Genomic DNA, 20,522 nt, shown 5'->3' with positions numbered 1-20,522 from the left:
TTAAAAATCTTTTCATTCATGTTTTTTGTTTTGAGTCCACATAAGTTAAGAACTTGTGAATCTTCGTGCATTCTAGGTGGCAAAGATAGAGACTGAAAAAATGCTTATATCTATGGTTGAAACTGAATTGGAAAAACGAAAAGAACAAGGAACCTATGCTGGCCACTTTAAAGGGCAGTCACATTTCTTTGGGTAAGATCTGTGCATCTTGCAGAAAATCATAGATGTCTTTGTTTTGATCTGCATCTCTAATTATAATATTGCATGATAGGAAAAAAGCTCATGCAGTTTATACTTAATAGTAATACAAATAAGTGATTTCTGAAGTTTGTCAATGTTCTTTAAACTTATAACTATCAGAATTGAGTGTACACAAATTGCATGTTGCAATTTCTCTGTCCATAAGTTCCAATGATATAGAGGAATGTAACTGGATCATAAACATCCATCTCTGAATCTGTTCAGGTGCTTTGAATCTATTTTCAACCCTCCATCCTCCAATGTAGCCCTTGACTGTTTGAGTTGGCAAAATATGAGAATATTTTTAAATAAGATATAGTTGCCCAGTAATTGAGATTGAAAGGAAGCCCATTTTGAAATACGACATCATAAGAAATGGATGCATGGCAGCTACTATTGAAGTACTCGAGGATGGCCTTGGCGAAAGGTTGAGACTTCAATCTAGCTTTCTTGGCTGTACTATCTACTTCCTCGTCCTCTTTGATATGAGTAAAAATTTGTCCCTTGGCAACCAATTTTTGGTTAGCCCACCACAAGCTTTAATTCCTTGACCAGCAATTGCACACAAGTGGGCTTCCACTTGATTACAGGAGCTAGTGTACCTGTTGTAGCCCTTGTTACAGTGCCAAAGATAATTGTGCCTCTAGTAAAATGCTCAGTCATCCAGCTCTTAAAGTAGATCAAACTTTCTCAAAACTAGAAGAGACATGAAAAATCAATGCTTCAGAATCTTAGGAATAACGAGATATCAAGTAATGTATCTCAAGGAAAGAGCATCAAATGAAAAGATGTTACACGGGAGTGAGCTCTTTCCAGCAAGAAGCATATAAGGTGAAGGTATTATGAGGGTGTCTTGTACATTCACAATCTCTTGAGTCCTCATGCGATTCTCAGCAAGGCTGGAGGTCGCAAAAAGGTTGAGGTGCCAAAATTAGAAGGGTATAGCTTAATTTCTGCATCAATTGGACTTGCCTTATCATAACGAAGGAGCTTCAAGTGAAAAGATGCCATATGGAGATGGACATTGTTTGGTGAGAAGCATTTAAAGTTAAAGGTATTTTGAGGACATCTTGTCCATTCACAATCTGTTAAACTCTCTTCTGATTCCCAGCTTGGCTGCAACTAGCAAAATGGCTGAGGTGGTAAAATTGGAAGGTTTGCTACTAGTTTCTGTATCAACTAGACTTGAACAATAGTAATGAAAGCTTTTGATATTCTGCCAAGACATAAGTTGACTTGCCTGACCAGTAGTTATTTCCAGGTCTTTGTATCTTTTTAACACCAGACACTTCATTTTCACTTTTGAGGAGTTAATTTATTACATGATTTGAATGAACTGATTGAGAGGATGAGTGAAGTAGAATTGATTGATCAGAGAAGTGGGAGTGACTGAGTAGACTGAATAGATTAGAGAGAAGACTGATTTTATTGAATAGTGGACTAGAAGTCAGTGGGATTTAACTGATGAGGTGGAAAGTGCATGAGAAATTAATAAAAAAATTAAATAAGTAAATTATTTAATTCATGTGCACATGGGGAAACACATAAAATAATAATTTGTTTTATTTTTGGAAGAAATATATATAGAAAAGGGAAATTAAATAAATTAAAATAATATATATTTAATTTATGGAGGAATAATTAGCTAATTAAATAATTTGAATTAATTATTTTAATTATCGAGAATTATTTTTTTCTCATTATGCTGAGTATTGTCATTAAAAAGAAACATGATGCTTTCTATCAGTTGTTATAGGACAAATTTGCTGTTCTATTCAGTTTATTGTTGACCTTATTAATGAAACTTTTATTGTTATTATAAGGTACTCTCTAAGATCATTAGATCAAGTGACAGAGGAAGCAGTGTTTCTTTGTCTTGTACCATTCGTGGTATCATAAGCATAGGAATTAATGTTCATGTTTTGTAATCAATTTTCTGATATGCTTGCTTGCAGCTATGAAGGAAGGTGTGGACTTCCAACAAATTTTGATTCAACATATTGCTATGCTCTCGGCTATGCTGCAGGTGTACTCCTTCATGCTGGAAAGACAGGCCTTATTGCTTCGGTTTGTTTTGGCTCCTCTCTAAATCTCTTCCTTGATCTCATTCTAACCTTGTGGCTTTGCCCTGATGAACTTAAAAACTAAAATATATCTGTTGTTGATGTTTTTTAATTTAATTTGAAGTTATGATTTGTTAGACATTTTGTCATTGATGTCAAGTGTTTTTGTCAAGCTTGTGCTATTCAAGCTGGAGGATTACTCAGAGTAATTTTGGATTGAGTTTGAAGTGCTTTTCGAGCTACTGTTTATTCATTAGATCTTCTTATTTTTGGTTGAGCTGCCTGAGGTGCTTGGTTGTTAGCTTCACCTACTTGTTAGCTTACTTGCCAACATCTCAACTGCTGAGTCAGAATTCTTACCATGTCATTTTTGAATGGTCAAAGGAGCCTTGATTCGTATGTTTTTTATTGATGGGTTAATTAATTCAGAATATGGAGTGATGCACGTAGTGACTCATTTTATTATGTCGGCAAATGGAGTATATTGCTTTGTAATGCCTCCTTTGTAAAGTGCGATTCTCTTTCATAGGCCAATGATATCATGGTGTGGCTGGAGCGATTCCTTAGAATTAAAATCACACTCAAAAGAAAAAGTCGGAACACTTGGCAATTAAGATAAATGAATAGAGATAATTTTGTGATGCGTATTGTGCTGGAGTGTGACACGGTAGTTACAGGTGATGTATTTTCAAATAATCGTGGCTTCTTTTATGGATGGAGAGGTAATCTCAGTGGGTGCTATTTGTGGAGATAAAATACGATGTTTTTAGGAAGCCGTATTAATTTTTCTATAACGTCTTCTTCTGTGGTAGACTGGTAGTAAATTCTTCATGCACGATTGTTCGATTTAAGCTAGTGGTTTTGTTTTTGCTGAAGGAGGATTCAGACATACGTTTATTATTTTCTGTGGTAGACGAGGGAAGTATTATTGTTTCCTCAGATTATGAGAGATGAAAAGGGAAGCTGTATTTAAAAATAACGACTGTCTTTATTATTCCAAGCCGTTTTGACATACGGATTTTGAAGGATGTGGTATCGTGGGCATTGAATTTCTGGCAGAAGTCTGGTTTATTTTTCTTTAAAAATACATTCCTCTTCATTTTGGGGTGCCGTTAGAAGACATGCATTCAAAGAGACATGCATTCAAAGTGCTTTATTATATAGAGCACGATAGTTCAACACCATTGGAGAATAGTTTAAAAAAAAAAATAAAAACAGTGCCTTCGTTTGAAAACGGGTGGGTGTTTTTTTTTCTTAAATGCAGAGTATGATTTCGCTAAAAATGAAAAAGGTGTTGGAAGTGAAGTCCAACGGACTCCTTCCCTTTACCGCCAAAAACTCTTGGCTCTTCAACTTCTATTTGTAAGCTCTTTAAGAGCTGTTTTGCATATCATTTTGTGGTGAATTCTGGAGCTGCTTGCAGCTGTGTGTACAAACCAGACTTGGTTATTAATACATTGATTCCCTTGCTTTAAGTGTGGACGTAGGCAATTGCCGAACCACGATAAATTTGTGTGTCTCATTTGTCTATGTTGTGAATTCATAATTTTGTTTTCTCTGCTCTTCTAATTCGTTTCTAAATGCTAACAATTGGTATCAGAGCGAGGTTAGATCGCTGTTAAGATTTCGGTGGTTGAAATTCCGGAATCATGGAAGAAGTGAAGATAGAGAAGTTCTCCGGTCAGAGCTTCGGGTTATGGAAGGCGCAGATGGAGTCTTTGCTGATAAAGCAAGACCTTTCACTTGTGCTTGAAGGGAAACCAAAGAGGCCAACTGCGATGGCTGATGAAGAATGGGAAAAATTAGACAAGAAGGCAAGAGCGACAATTTTTCTCTCGCTGTCCAACAATGTTCTCTTCAATGTCACGGGTGAAGCAACATCAAAAGATGTATGGGATAGACTCACAGCCATGTATGAAACGGCGTCGGCTGCCAATAAAGTGTTTATCATGAAGCGGTTGTACAAGCTTAAGATGAAGGAAGGTTGCACTATGGCAAGTCACATCAATGAATTTAATACATTGATTAGTCAAGCAACTTCGGTGGGGATGACACAAGATGATGAGAGCAAGGCTGTTCTTCTATTATGCTCTTTGCCAAGCAGCTGGGATGACGTTGTAACAGCAGTTAGCACACCAATATCCGGTAAAAATTAGTTGGTTTTTAATGATGTAGCAGCTACTCTTCTCAGCGAGGATTTGAGAAGAAAGAATGATGAACCTTCATCTGGTGAAGCCTTAACGGTGGTAAACACCGAAAATAGAGGTAGAAGCCATAATAGAGGCAGAAATAATTATCATAGACCTTCGAAATCAGCAAGGAGATCGAAGTCTAGAAACAGAAATGGTGATTGTTGGTTTTGTGGCAAAGCTGGTCATGTAAAGAAGGATTGTAGAAACTTCAAAAGGGCACAAGAGAGGGTGCGGGACAGCGAAGCAAATACAGTCTACGATAAAGATGATAGTGTACTAATCCTTTCAACAACTAACACTACTCCGGATTCATGGGTGCTTGATTCCGGTGCCTCACATCATGCTACCTAATGTCTTGAAGCGTTCATTAACTACCATGAAGGTCATTTTGGAAATGTTTTCTTAGGAGATAACAAAGCTTGTGAAATTACAGGCAAGGGTGATGTGTTGCTGCCATTAGAAGGTGGTAAAACATGGCTGCTCAAAGATGTTCAGCATGTCCCAAAATTGAAGCGGAATTTGATATCCGTTGGACAGCTCTTTGATCAAGGTCTTAATGTAAATTTTCTTCCGGATACATGGAAGGTAACTCATGGTACCATGTTGATTGCAAATGGTAATAAAGTGGGTAGTCTATACATATTTAAGACTCATGGTGAAGTGGGAGCTGCAATGGTGATTGAGGACAGCGAAGCGGATCTTTGGCATCAAAGACTTGGGCATATTAGCAGGAAAGGACTCCATGTTATGCACACAAGAAATCAACTTCCGGGCCTCAAATTTGTTGACTTAGCCTTTTGTGAACATTGCATTTATGGCAAACAAAAGAGAGTCAGTTTTTTGAAAGGTGGGCGTGACACAAAGACAACATCGCTGGAGCTTGTATACTCAGATGTTTTTGGGCTTACGAAGGTAACCTCCATTGGAGGAGCTAACTATTTTGTCACCTTTCTTGATGATTGTACAAGAAAATTATGGATTTATATGCTTTCTAAGAAATCTGAAGTCTTTTCAAAATTTTAAATTTTCAAGGCGTTGGGTGCAAGCAAGTCGCGAGAGGATGAACCCATAGAAACGTTTTCCACGGCTTGCATTTGGCGAGTGTGCAGGGAGTTGGGTCCACGCGAGGAGTCTACCACATCACTGTTGGCAGGGAAGGCACGCAGTGGTGGCACTAAGCCCGTGGAGTGAGGGCCTGCGTGCAGTGGGATGGCAGTGCCATGAGCTTTTTCGTGGCACTGTGTAGACCGTGGCACATTGATGTTACAATTGCTTCCTCCCACAACCTTCCTGCAAACCCGTGTTGGCAGTAAAATGGTCTCCGATTCCCCTGTGTTACGGTGTGTTGTTTCAAATGGCAGTGGGCTGTCATAATAGATGCTTTCTTCTTCATCATTTTCAGTCTGAGAATTGTATTCAACCGTGGTAGATGACATAGGGGCTCCCATTGGATGAGAGACCGGAGGCAGAGCACTGGTAGTAGAATTTTGAAACAGAGACATAGGGACATATTCTTTTTTTGGTTTATTGGAATCTTGTAGCGCAGGGAAGGAAGTCTCATGAAAAATTACATCCCTGCTGCGAACAATTTTTCTGCGAACCGGATCCCACAATCTGAAACCAAATTGCTCTTCACTATACCCCACAAAAATACATTTCAGTGACTTTGGATCCAATTTGGTTCGCTTCTCCTTGGGTATATGCGAGAAGGCTTCACATCCAAACACATGAAGATGCGAGTATGAAATCCTCTTCCCTTGCCATTCCTGTTCCGGAATACCAAAATCCAATTTAGATGAGGGACTTCGGTTGATCAAATACATTGCCGTGTTACAAGCTTCTGCCCAAAATTCCTTGCCTAAACTTGCATTTGACAACATACATCGTGCCTTTTCAAGAATTGTCCTATTCATCCTCTCAGCTGCACCGTTTTCTTGAGGAGTGAAAGGAACAACCTTAATTCATCTAATCCCATTATCAACACAAAAATCATCAAATTCATGTGAACAAAATTCTCCACCATTATCTGTTTGTAAACACTTAATCTTATGCCCAATCTGATTTTCAACTAAAGCCTTGAAAATTTTAAATTTTGAAAAGACTGCAGATTTCTTAGAAAGCATATAAATCCATACTTTTCTTGTACAATCATCAAGAAAGGTGACAAAATAGTTAGCTCCTCCAATGGAGGTTACCTCGGTAGGCCCAAAAACATCCTAGTATACAAGCTCCAACGGTGTTGTCTTTGTGTCATGCCCACCTTTCAAAAAACTATCTCTCTTTTGTTTGCCATAAAGGCAATGTTCACAAAAGGCTAAGTCAACAAGTTTGAGGCCCGGAAGCTGATTTCTTGTGTGGATAACATGGAGTCCTTTCTTGCTAATATGCCCAAGTCTTTGATGCCAAAGATCCACTTTGCTGTCCTCAATCACCATTGCAGCTCCCACTTCACCATGAGTCTTAAATATGTATAGACTACCCACTTTATTACCATTTGCAATCAGCATGGTACCATGAGTTACCTTCCATGTATTCGGAAGAAAATTTACATTAAGACCTTGATCAAAGAGCTGTCCAACGGATATCAAATTCCGCTTCAATTTTGGGACATGCCGAACATCTTTGAGCAGCCATGTTTTACCACCTTCTAATGGCAGCAACACAACACCCTTGCCTGTAATTTCACAAGCTTTGTTATCTCCTAAGAAAACATTTCCAAAATGACCTTCATGGTAGTTAATGAATGCTTCAAGACATGAGGTAGCATGATGTGAGGCACCGGAATCAAGCACCCATGAATCCAGAGTGGTGTCAGTTGTTGAAAGGATTAGTACACTATTATCTTTATCGTAGACTGTATTTGCTTCGCTGTCCCGCACCCTCTCTTGTGCCCTTTTGAAGTTTCTACAATCCTTCTTTACATGACCAGCTTTGCCACAAAACCAACAATCACCATTTCTGTTTCTAGACTTCGATCTCCTTGCTGATTTCGAACGTCTATGATAATTATTTCTGCCTCTATTATGGCTTCTACCTCTATTTTCGGTGCTTACCACTGTTAAGGCTTCACCGGATGAAGGTTCATCATTCTATCTTCTCAAATCCTCGCTGAGAAGAGTAGTTGCTACATCATTAAAAACCAACTTATTTTTACTGGATATTGTGTGCTAACTGCTGTTACAATGCCATCCCAACTGCTTGGCAAAGAGCATAATAGAAGAACAACCTTGCTCTCATCATCTTGTGTCATCCCCACAGAAGTTGCTTGACTAATCAATGTATTAAATTCATTGATGTGACTTGCCATAGTGCAACCTTCCTTCATCTTAAGCTTGTACAACCGCTTCATGATAAACACTTTATTGGCAGTCGACGCCATTTCATACATGGCTGTGAGTCTATCCCACACATCTTTTGATGTTGCTTCACTCGTGACATTGAAGACAACATTGTTGGACAACGAGAGAAAAATTGTCGCTCTTGCCTTCTTGTCTAATTTTTCCCATTCTTCATCCGCCATCGCAATTGGCTTCTTTGGTTTCCCTTCAAGCGCAAGTGAAAGGTCTTGCTCTATCAGCAGAGACTCCATCTGCACCTTCTATAACCCGAAGCTCTGACCGGAGAACTTCTCTATTTTCGCTTCTTCCATGATTTCGGAATTTCAACCATCGAAATCTTAACAGTAATCTAACCTCGCTTTGATACCAATTGTTAGGATTTAGAAACGAATTAGAAGAGTAGAGAAAATAAAATTATGAATTCACAACATAGACAAATGAGACACACAAATTTATCGTGGTTCGGCAATTGCCTACGTCCACATTTAAAGCAGGGGAATCAATGTATTAATAACCAAGTCTAGTTTGTACACACACAACTGCAAGCAGCTCCAGAATTCACCACACAAAATGATATGCAAAACAGCTCTTAAAGAGCTTACAAATAGAAGTGGAAGAGCCAAGAGTTTTTGGTGGTAAAGGGAAGGAGTCCGTTGGACTTCACTTCCAACAATCTCCCACAGAAGGCCAACGAACTACTGCAACAAGTAGATTCCCCCACTCAGTCTTGCTATCAGTTATTGGAAAGGCCAAGAGAAGCTCGGTAGAAATCGAACTTCTCCCACTTAACAACTTTAGTGAGCACATCAGCTAGATTCTTGTTGGTATGAATTTTATCTACATGAAACTTTCCTTTTTCGACCATATGGCGAACATAATGACTGGGAACGTCAACATGTTTTGACCAACGCTGAGATGTTTGATGTTTAGTCATAAAGATGGCACTGCTATTATCACAAAACAAAGCAAAATCTGATTGCTTCAAACCCAACTCGCTGAACAAGAGTTGCAACCATACCATCTCCTTCGCTCCCTCAGAAAGAGCTATGTATTCAGCCTCCGCAGTTGATTGAGCAACTGTATGTTGTAATTTAGAAGCCCAACTAATTGCTGCTCCAGCAAATGTGAAAGCATAACCTGAAGTAGACTTTATTTTGTCTAAATCTCTGGCAAAATCAGAATCAGTAAAAACCCTTGCAAAATTGCCTTGCCCTTCCCAAACCATAAGCAAAAATCAGAAGTACCCTTGAGATACCGCAAAATATACTTGACCGCCTCCCAATGTGATTTGCCCGGATTAGCCATAAATCTGCTTACCACTCCCACGACGTGAGCAATGTCCGGACGAGTAGACACCATAGCGTACATAAGACTGCCAACTGCAGATTTGTATGGAATTTTGTCCATAAACTCCTTATCTTCTTGTGTTTTTGGACACAATTGAGAAGACAACTGAAAATGAGAGGTTAAGGGTACACAAACAGACTTAACAGATTTAGCATCCGCCATACCAAATCTGTCCAATACTTTTTTAATGTAGTCTTGCTGAGATAGTTTGAGTTCTCTCTTTTTCCTATCTCGAAAAATAGTCATCCTTAGAATCTTCTTTGTTGTCCCTAAATCTTTCATTGCAAATTCCTTTGCTAAGTGAGTTTTAAGTTCACTCATGATCTTCATGCTTGTGCCGGCCACTAGCATATCATCCACATAAAGGAGAAGTATGACAAATTCGCCATTAGGAAGCTTTTTAAAATAGATACAAGGATCAAACTCGCTGCAACTAAACTTGTGATCAATCATGAATTTGTCAAATTTAAGATACCACTGGCGGGGGGATTGCTTAAGCCCATACAAACTGCGTTCCAATCTGCAATAGAGATGTTCCTGACCCTTTTTAATAAATCCTTCAGGCTGATGCATAAACAGTTCCTCATCAAGATTGCCATGGAGAAATGCCGTCTTCACATCCAACTGTTCAAGCTCAAGATCCTAGGCTGCAACCAATCCCAATACTGCTTGGATGGTAGTTGTTTTGACTATTGGCGAGAAAATTTCTTTGAAATCGAGGTCTTGCTGTTGAGCATATCCCTTGACAACTAGTCTTGCTCGAAATCTTTTGCGACCACCAGCTTCATCTTTTAATTTACACACCCACTTATTTCTTAATGCCTTTCTGTCAGGCGGAAGTGGCACCAAATCCCATGTCTGATTTCGCAATAGTGCGTCCATTTCTTCGCACATTGCAGCGTGCCAATTATCACAATCTGCAATTTTACAAGCTTCTTTGTATGTTGTAGGCTCTGTTTGATCAGAAATTAGTAAAGTAGGCTCAGCTTCTTCACAAAACAATAAGTCATAGTCGGAGAACTTTGCAGGAGGTCGTCTCTGTCTGGTAGATTTCCTCAATTGACTCTTTGGTGGAGTAGTAGAAACATTCGATTTATGTGTTCTCTGCAAATCGATATCACTCCTATTTAATGAGTGATTCCCACTGTTAATATGCCTGTTGATTTCCCTGTTTGCAGGGCAATCAGCGGCCTGTGGATTCTTATCCACTTTGGGTGCAGGCAAGTCGCGGGAGGATGAACCCGCATAAACGTTTTCCACGGCCTGCATTTGGCGAGTGTGCAGGGAGCTGGGTCCATGCGAGGAGTCTACCACATCACCGTTAGCAGGGAAGGCACGCGGTGGTGGCACTAAGCCTGTGGAGGTTTGTGAACAAAAGATGGTTAAAGATTCTGACATGTTTAGTGAAGAAAAGATGGTTAAAGTTTTGGTGTGGGAGGCGTCTGATTGTATATGGGGGTATCTTTGTAGTTGGTGGTGTTCTTTTTGAAATTCTCTTCAGATGTGATGGTGAATTGTTAGGGGTATATGCTGGAACCGAGTGAACTTTTGAGTGAGCTGTTTCTTCCATGCTCAGTGTGTTGCGTTGTCTGTGACTGGAAGAAGTCCAGTTCTGAATATATGTTCGAGTCCTCGATATTTTGTTACATAAGAGAGAAAGTGGTTGATTTGAAATGATCTGACTGTTGGAAGAGATGGATTTCTTCTAGCTCGAAGAGCTTTTAGAATCTGATATTTATTATATGTTGATCTATTCAAAGACTGAAGATTGATATTTCAGTGCATACAGAGGGAGCAGCTGGGTGGTTAAGAAGACTCTTCTGAGCAATCCCAATCAGTTTTAATTAAAATGTGTTAGTGAGAATGAAGTTGGTGCTTCGGTCTTGAAAGGTTGGTTCCTTGAAAGGGTTGGTGCCCATTTGTTTGGACTTAATAAGAGCTCATGTGTGCCGTGGTTTTTTACCCGAAAGGGTTTTCCACAAGAAATTGGTGTGTTCTGACTCTAATGTTTGCTTTCATTGATATATATCAATATTAAGTACTTTTCATGAGTTTTTAAGTTGTTAAAATCTCCAATACTAATTCACTCTCCCCACCTCCCAGTATTGCCGAAGTGTTTCTCAATTGGTATCAGAGCAGGTACCTTCTATTAAGGCTTAAAAGCTTGAGGGTTTATCCTATTGGTGTTCGAAAATGAATGCCCCTCTCAGTATTGTCTAAGTGTTTCTCAATTGGTATCAGAGCAGGTACCTTCTATTAAGGCTTAAAAGCTTGAGGGTTTATCCTGTTGGTGTTCGAAAATGAATGCTCTAGAAGGACTAGCTATGGATAGGGCTCCTCTTTTTGATGGATCACACTATGCTTTTTGGTGTGTTAGAATGCAAGCTTATTTGATGTTACTTGGTTTTGATGTTTGGAATTCTGTTTTTAACTGACTATACACCTCCTCATAATCTTCCATCTACTGCTGATGAAAAGAGAGCCTTTGAAAGCAATACAAAGGCTATGAATGCTATCTTATGTGGATATGCACCTTAAATGCCAACTGCTGTTTAGTGGAATGCAAGGTAAAATTAACTTTAATCGCAAATATTCTGCCCAAGGGTTGAAAATTTACAGCTTTGTTACCACACCACACCTTCACTCCAGAAAACCAAGAAAAGGCTTCGCTCAAAAGATACAAATGCCAACAAATCCAAAAAAATTGATTACAAAGCCATGCCAACTCATACGCACGCTGGAAAACGTGCCACCATACATTGGTTCAATCGCAGAAAAATTGTCATTATGATCAATCTGGGTGGCGGCTCAAATTAAATGATGTAGAAATAAGTTCGACACGGATAATAAAAACGGGAGTAAATTTAGTGAACTCGTACATCCCAATGGCAAGAGTCATCGTTTCCATGCACTGGCTTAAACAGCACATGCCACATCAGCCCCTGAGCTGTCCCACCACTAAATCCCTTGGGGTCCAACTCACATCTCGGGTTGGAGAGGAGCATCTGCCTCCCCATTACCTTCCTGCCGGATATGTGAGATTTTAAAATCTTGGAAAGAATTTAGTTTTGTGCAAATAATAGAAATAAATTTATTTATTTGCCAACATTGGGAAGATTTACCAGCAATTGCATCTGTAACTATCTTGGAATCCCCTTCAAGATCCAGTTTTGGAATTTTGAGGTTACCTGCTAACTCAACCGCCTTCAGAGCACTTGAACTTCAGCCTCATTTTTTGTAACAATTGGCAACCTTTGAGCCCCTTTGACAATAATCTTTCCTGCATCATCTCTCGCAATACAACCAACACCTGAAATGCCAGTGTTACCCCTTGAAGCACTATCAAAATTAATCTTTACCCAACCTTGATCAGGCTTACCCCAAACTGATACAGAGACATCCCCCACACTAGGATTTACCCTAGACAACCCATTAGCAGGCCACAATGATGTATGATTTTGATAATCAGTAAGATAAGGACAAAATTTGCATGCTGAAAAAAGCAGACAAAAAATATGGAAAAAGAAGAACAATAAGATCGTTACAGGTATATTATTTTTTCAAATGGTTATATGAATATGGCTAGTTTATTAATATAGCCAATATTTTAGTATTTTCTTTGTATATGAACTTCTCGCTATATGTAATATCATGACGTTATGGCAGTCAGTGTAAACCGAGATACTATTTAGTATTTACCATTTATGGAACCTAAAATTCGGGAAATATTTTTTGTGGATGTTTAGAAAAAAAGATTTAATGAATAAGTTGTGGCATTTTTGACCGAAATACTCATTGTCAGACTTATTTTGTATTGTTTATGCTCCTGTCCTCTACTCTTGTGCTTCAAAATCAATGGGATTTCTTCTGATGTGAGACAACTTTGTCATGTTTGGTATTTATAGCTTTGTGGATCGGTTTTTATCCTAGTACAAATTATTTCTCAATATTTAAGGAATCCCAAATGTCTGTACAAGATATGTTGTGCATTCCAAGCCGTGTTTATTTTGTTTTGCTTCTATCATCTTATTATAATATTATGTGATTCTAGGGTTAGCTTCATTTTGTAGGTTGGCAATTTGGCAGCACCAGCAGAGGAGTGGACAGTTGGTGGGACAGCTCTTACGCATCTTATGGATGTTGAAAGACGGAAAGGTATAATACATAAATTAATTTAACACCAAGGACTGATTTTTATCAACCATTCTTGTTTTGGAAAATTAAACAGTTGTTGATTATTCTATGTTTTGCAATGTTGGTTAACCTTAAACAGTCTAATGAGAAGACTCCATTCATGTGTAAGACATAAATATCAATTTGGCATATGACTCAGAGATTGGAAAGAAGTTGATGGTACTGGCACTAGTTAGAAGCAGATATGTTCTATAAATATTTGTATGTACATTTATCCTGCTGAAATTTTTTGATAGGAACATAGTGATGTTGGTCAAGGTGAATTATAGAAATGAAATACTCCAAAATGAAGAGAAAGCAAGAGACAATGGGGAATTGGAGAGAAACCTCTAATGCCCCTAGGTGCCAGGGGATGCCCTTAGGCTCCAATGACTTTGAATAAACAAATAATCAAATCACAATCAATGAGTTGAAATGGTGAGGAATGCCCTCCAACAATTCCAACACATGAAAAAATATCAAATTATAATATAACGCCATCTTTACACATGTAGACCACTTAATGAGAGTGGACTCACTAACACACGTAGTCCCTATACTAAGTGGAAAAAAGAGAAAAGTAGCCCAAAGGTGGACATCATGGTTCTAACTAAAATGGGGCCCATTAGAAAGAGCCGTAAATCAAGATTACAATCTCTTGCGAAAGATACTTTGCCTCTTAATTTTGATACTCGTGATACAATTTTGAGAACTAATATTAAGTGAATGAATCTGATTTTCACCCCTCTAATTTGATTAATGAATAAGACGTTTTACAAGCTTGATTATATTCATAGTATTTGGTTACTGAAATTGGAATAGTATCTCTTCAACTCATAGGCAGTGTTGCTAATTATATTTCCTTAAAGTTTTATCTCAGTTTTTTGATTTCAAGTTGTAACATTACCAGAACATCAAAAGAATAGGATTGGTGACTTTTTCCCATCATGACTGTCTATCGATTTGACCCAGAAGCAATGCTTCTTTATGACAAGGTTAATGACACTAATTACAAAAGGTTTGTTGATTGCAGATTGAATCTCTGTATCAATTTGCATCTAGGATGTCAAAAAAAAGTTATATTTTGTTTATGTTTTATCTATCTAGTATATTACATCTATCCCAAAAAAATGCAGACTGTATCAACTTGAGCTATTTTATTTTTATTTTGTTTATTACATGGATAGACAAATTTTAATCTCTATATAAGAATTATTTTATTTTTGTATTTAAACTTCAATTTTACTTTTGAAAAATTCACCATTCATTATTTCTTTTGTTTTTAATTTTATTTTGAAAGTGTAATAAATATTATATATTTTATGCTACTCTAAAAAATAATTTCTATTATTAAATGTGAACTATTTTACTTATAAATAGTTGCCAATTTTTTTTCCGAACTACGAAAATGTAGTAAATATTAGAAACTTAAATGTTACTTTTTAAATTTATATTTATTATTTAATTTGTATTAGTTGACGTATAAATGACTCTCAAATTTAAATTAAGGGGTTTATATATTCATAATCATGGGATGAGACCAACATTACCATTGTAGTACGCTTCTTGACATAATTATAAATTAATTTGGAGATGTAACACTCAATTTTATGCTTTTGTGGTTTTACAGGAAAATTTAAGCCTGTTATTAAGAAAGCTATGGTGGAGCTAGATGGTAAAATATCTATTTTATATAATATTTGGTTCTGTGCCCGGTTGATGTATTGTATTGGGACTATACTTATTATATAAAATATTCTGAATTCAGGAGCACCATTTAAGAAGTTTGCTTCTGTGCGGGAGGAGTGGGCTTTGAAGAACAAATATAACAGTCCAGGTGAAAAGAACTTTTATCTCTTCATTGTAGAGTTCTCGTAATTGTGTTGGTAGTGACGGGCATTAGGACATTTATGAGACATATATGTTACAGCTTAATGTAGGGTTACATGGCTTGCAAACTATATTCATCTAACCAGGCATTGATTTGAACTCTATTTGTAAATAGGTCCTATTCAGTTTCATGGCCCTACTGCTGACGTGAGCAACTACACGTTACTGTTGGAACTCGGAGCCATAGCATGATTGGATGTTGAGAATTGAAGCCAAATTGCTAAATTTTTAAGTTTCTACGATGTTTACTCTTGATCATTTTCTTGTTTCCTAATGGCAAGAATTTCATTGATAGTGTCGTGTGCTGCCAACACACAGCCAAGTCAGAAAGTCTATCTTACAGGGAGTTGAGACCTTATTGCTAAAATTGTTAGGTTTTACAATGATGACACTCCATTGGGGCTTGCTTTTACCAGTCCAAAAGAATAATTTTCTGATAGCAAGGGCATCCCTGAGCATCATGGTTGCTGACAGTGCATGCTTTAATAACAAGCTGCGTCAACTAGCAGTGAGCTTCTTTTTTCTTGAACATGCTTTCCTTTATTCGATGTTTTATGAGTGTTGAAGTAGATGCTCAAGAATTTTTATGGCTTGTTTACGTTGCATTTCTTCACATTAATAATCAAATATTAACAGAGCACAGTGGTGGTATTTGAAAAATGATGTTCATATCAAATAAGAATCTTATATGTTATTTCAGAGATTCATTGTAGACTTCAGTGCTCTTAATGAAGGGTTATAATTACCATCTATATGTACATCATGAATTTTTTTATTTTTTTATTTTTTTATTTTTATAAAATTTATGATATAAGGATCACATAGAAAGTATTCACTTATTGTGCTCTTTTGCAGACGATACCGAAAGTTCTTTGTAATGATCAATAGTTTTTAAAATTCTTTTATAGTTAGTTAATAATTCCAGAACTACTAAAAATATTAGCCAAACATAAGGCTACAGATTTCAATAACAGAAGGTACATGCCTCTCGTTAGTAATGCATGGCAACCAAAAAGTTAGTTTCATGAAACCTTTGCACGCTTCATTTAAATTCTGATCCCATATGCCATAGAAAACTAATATCTATCTTGTTTCATTAACTCTCATGACTTAAATGTCTTATCACCAATGTAGCAATATGATGTGAAATCATGCAAGGCTAAGTATGGGTTACCTTGATATGTATAATCTTGGACATGAAAGATTCTTTAAGAGAGTATTAATAGTATTACTATAATAACAATTTGGTATTGCTTTATAATTTTAATTAACCTTGTAATTTGGTAACAATTCAATTGTAACTTATCATAAATTGTTAAGATTTTTAATATATATTAAATTTGAAAATCTTAAATTTATATCCGTAATTTTGGTATTTTATTCATATTTGTTTTTTATTTTTGTTTGTATTATTGTATTAATATTTAATAAGTTAATGTTTATTCTTATTTTGCATCTTAGATTTTTTTTTGGTAAGTTAATAGTTGGTATGGGCCTGTAACCTTTATATTGATATAAAAAAACCACTTACATTTCATTTATAGATTCTTCAACATGGCTTATTCATTGATGAAACAACTTTCAATGATGAGTCATACACCAGTCTATTCACCCATATTCTATAGCTGCATAGATCAAAATTGCAGCACTCTTCCTACAGTATTAACTTCCAAGCCCACCCAACAAGTAGAAATTACAATCTGCATTTTTTAAAAACAGCAAAAAACAAAACACCAACACAATATTTAGGCTTTTTAGGCCTTCTTGTTTGCATACGAGCTCTTAGATCTCCTCAGCTCCCCGCATATGTCTACAGGTACCTTTTGTTGTTATTTGCTCGCTTCATGAATGGAAACCTTATCCTCTTCGTCATCCAAAATTGCGTTCACTCTCTTCGCATGCTTCACCATCTCTGCCCTAGCCACCATTGGGCATTCGGGTTCACATTCGGCATGGGCCGAGTTTTTGACCACTTCTTCGACATCCTTGGAGTCCTCCTCAACCCATTCTTCTCTGCTTTTAGGCAGCATTGGAATCTCTGTCTCCGCATTTTCCTCCTCATTGTCGCTTCCCTCCAACATTCCCTCCATCTCCACGTAGTCTTTGAGCCATTCTTTCGGTGGAGGAGGTAGAATGTTTGCTGGGCATTGTAAGAAAACTAGGCTCCCTTCAGTTTCCCCCATACGTTCTTACAACTCTTCTATTTCTAGTGCCTGCAGAAGCGGGAATTTTTGGACTTACCCTTCACGCTCGCGAGCCATGTAGTAGTTTTGTGGCATGGGCACCATCAATTTATTGTCAACATTATTCAACACCGCATCGATCTCCCTCAGATAGGCATGTTTGAACAACTTTTGGCATAATTTCTTCGCTCGGGCCTTAGACACTTTGAGATATAATGCAATGGCAAGAAACATGACCGTTATATCAGTATTGACCCTATATCTGTGATATGCCCACAAAAATTCTCCCCAGTACATTCTATACATTCTATGACATGGCGTACTTTCCATGTTGAGATATAAGTATTTGCCACCTCAACTGTCTTGCGTTCACCGTCCCATCAATTGACCCAGAATGGCAACATGTGATCTCTTCAATCATTATCTTGTCATCCTCTTTTTTCACTTTATGATTGTAGTTTAATGCCCAATACTATATTCACTTGATTCTTGCCATCTGTCCCCCCATTGCATGCTTTTGGAACAATTTGGTCCTGAGGCTCGTGCCTCATTAGTGATTTCTGATTTCCAATGTGCGAAGAGTTGATTTGAGATCGATTTCCAAACTTGTGCCAAATGATCTAATTATAACTCCTTTTCTTATGGAGAGCCATCTAACGCTTCTTTTGCCAATTTGTCTACCACATCATTCTCTTCCTTGTACACATGCGTAATTCTAAACCCTTCCAAAGTAGAGACGATTTCCCTAATTGGTCTTAACCATTGCACCAATTTCCAGTTTGGCGTATTGTTTTGTCTGATTGCATTGATCGTGACCAATGAATCTCCTTTGAGGTGTATCTTCGTCGCCTTGATATCTAGACCCATCTATAACCCTGCTAGCACAACCTTGAATTTGACAATGTTATTGGTAGATTCGCCTATGTGGAGTGATCTTTCTGCAATTATTCGCTTTTCCTGATTTCTTGCCACACACTCGATGCCACTAGGTCCTAGATTGCCTTTGGAAGCTCCATCGAAGCTGATTTTTATCCAGCCAACCACTAAATACCCTCTCGCATTTTTTTGATTAGAACCTTTTGTTGCTCCATCAACTCTTGGGACTGAGGCCATCGAAGATTTTGAGTATCTACTCATGCCAGTTTGTGAAAGTGTTGGTTTTGATAGTTTTTGCCTTGATTGCATTGTTGACTAGCTCTATTAGTACTTCAATTTTCTGACATAAATATGTGGGATTCATTTGCACTCCTTGAAAAATTCGTCTATTCCTTTCTTTCCACAATTCCCACACAATTGCCAAGGGAATTACTTTCCATAGGCACTTAAATAAGCTCTTTGTTTTGATGATTGACCACAGAGATTTCTATTTTCAGTAGTCTGTCTTCTGTCAAAATCTTATTTTGTAGGGTTATCTTGGTGAAAACTCCGGCCTTGGGTAAGATGCATCTGTTCCATATCAGGCTGGTCGACCAATTTTATTTAGTAACTGCTGCTTCTAACTGCTGCTTCTTTCACTTTGTAGCCCAAGCTTACTTTGTAGCTTCCACTGCTTGACTCACACCATCGAATGACATCTTCCTCATTAGATGATATGAATTGTCTTTTGCTTATCAATTTTGTATTATTGCTTTCTAATTCTCTGGGGCATTGATCTCTCACAAAGACTTCCACTCCCACACCCGACTCCCATTCTGTTCTATCGTTCTCCCATAATCATTGATCATTTTTCCCCACTGCCTAATGGTCTTCGTCTTTGATTATTTCCAAATTGACAACATCTTTCAAAGGCTTTTCCCCTTCCCATGAATGTGACCAGAATGAAGCTTTTCTTCCATTTTTGACCTCCTAGGCGACATGATTGGATACAATATCTCTGCATTCCAATATATAATTCCAGAAAGTAGACCCCCTAAGTAGATTTCTTGTTGCCAATATCCTAGTGTCTTCATTCAAGTCTAAGTATTTCCTATGGAGGATCTGGACCCATCTTTGATGTCCACTTGATCTCGTTAATCCATTCATAATTTTGCATCTTAGATCTTAATGTTTATTTCAATTTATAATTTATAATTTTTTTTTTAATATTATTGTTTGGCTTTTGAAACTTATTATAAATAATATAATAATATTTATATTCTTGTAATACTAATAAAGTTGTATTTCTAGTTGTATTTATATCTTATTATTATCTTCCTCATATTAACAAATCTACTATTCTCTTGTTGATAATATCACTATAAATAATATAACTATATTTTCAAAGTTGTTTTAGTTTTTCATTTAAAATAATAATAATAATATATGTTTAAAAATAATAATTAAAGAACATATATAATTGTTTGTCTTCTAAAATCATTTCTTATCTTTTAGTGATATGTTATCATGTTCTAGTTGAAATATCTTTATTTTATAAGCATTTGGTTTGTTTTTTAAGTAAGGCTAGCATTTTTTGAATGTTTAAATTCTTCCTTCTTTATCGTGTCTTCTTCTTCCCCCTCCAATCTCCTCTTTAAATGACAAATCTTAATAATTTACCAAAAGCTTTTCTTCATTCCAATGATGGATAAAAGAGTGTGATCCAAAATAAGGTGCTGAAAACATAGTTTAATATAGAAACATTCATAATCATTAGTCATCAAAGAATCTTTCTTGTATACGTCAAACTTGAAGTTTCCATGATCTCAATAAAATTTAACATCTTTTATAGAGGAATATATTGGAAATTAATGGTGTGATTTATATCCAAATTGAAATATGTTAAGCCTCAGAACATGCCAGTTCTTAGAGCATAACAATCCATTGAATTGTCGTACCTTTGGTACCTTGGATTGTCAAGATTCATCTAAATTAATGACTTAACTAGCTTGCCACATGTCATATTGCTTGCAAAGTAGCCTTTAGAAGAAGGGCTTCCCCCAAATAATAGGTCTATGAACATGTTTGGTCTAAGAATAACTATACCTATATGTATTATGGAGAGCATTCTTATGTGAGCATTATCAAGTCTTACCCTATTGGAAGGTTTATAAATAGAGAGGTAGTATCTTTTATTGGTACACAATGTGAAAGGGAGGGAAAAGTAGGGTGAGGTAGCCT

General features: G+C 37.0%; 1 protein-coding gene across 1 annotated transcript in view; it reads left to right on the top strand.

Moving 5' to 3' along the window:
- Nucleotides 1-15,942, top strand: part of LOC131060722 (pyrophosphate--fructose 6-phosphate 1-phosphotransferase subunit beta) — a 42,516-nt gene extending 26,574 nt beyond the window's left edge. The window contains exons 11-16 of the mRNA XM_057994066.1: nt 77-192; nt 2,196-2,307; nt 13,251-13,335; nt 14,984-15,028; nt 15,122-15,190; nt 15,359-15,942. Coding sequence (XP_057850049.1) covers nt 77-192; nt 2,196-2,307; nt 13,251-13,335; nt 14,984-15,028; nt 15,122-15,190; nt 15,359-15,435 — 504 coding nt within the window. The 3' untranslated portion in view covers nt 15,436-15,942. The remainder of the gene's footprint in view (nt 1-76; nt 193-2,195; nt 2,308-13,250; nt 13,336-14,983; nt 15,029-15,121; nt 15,191-15,358) is intronic.
- Nucleotides 15,943-20,522: the final 4,580 nt, after the last annotated feature.

This window comes from Cryptomeria japonica, chromosome 10, assembly GCF_030272615.1.
Source record: "Cryptomeria japonica chromosome 10, Sugi_1.0, whole genome shotgun sequence".
NCBI lineage: Eukaryota > Viridiplantae > Streptophyta > Pinopsida > Cupressales > Cupressaceae > Cryptomeria > Cryptomeria japonica.
The sequence above is the reverse complement of the archived record's forward strand: the minus strand, read 5'-3'. Positions and strand labels throughout refer to the sequence as shown.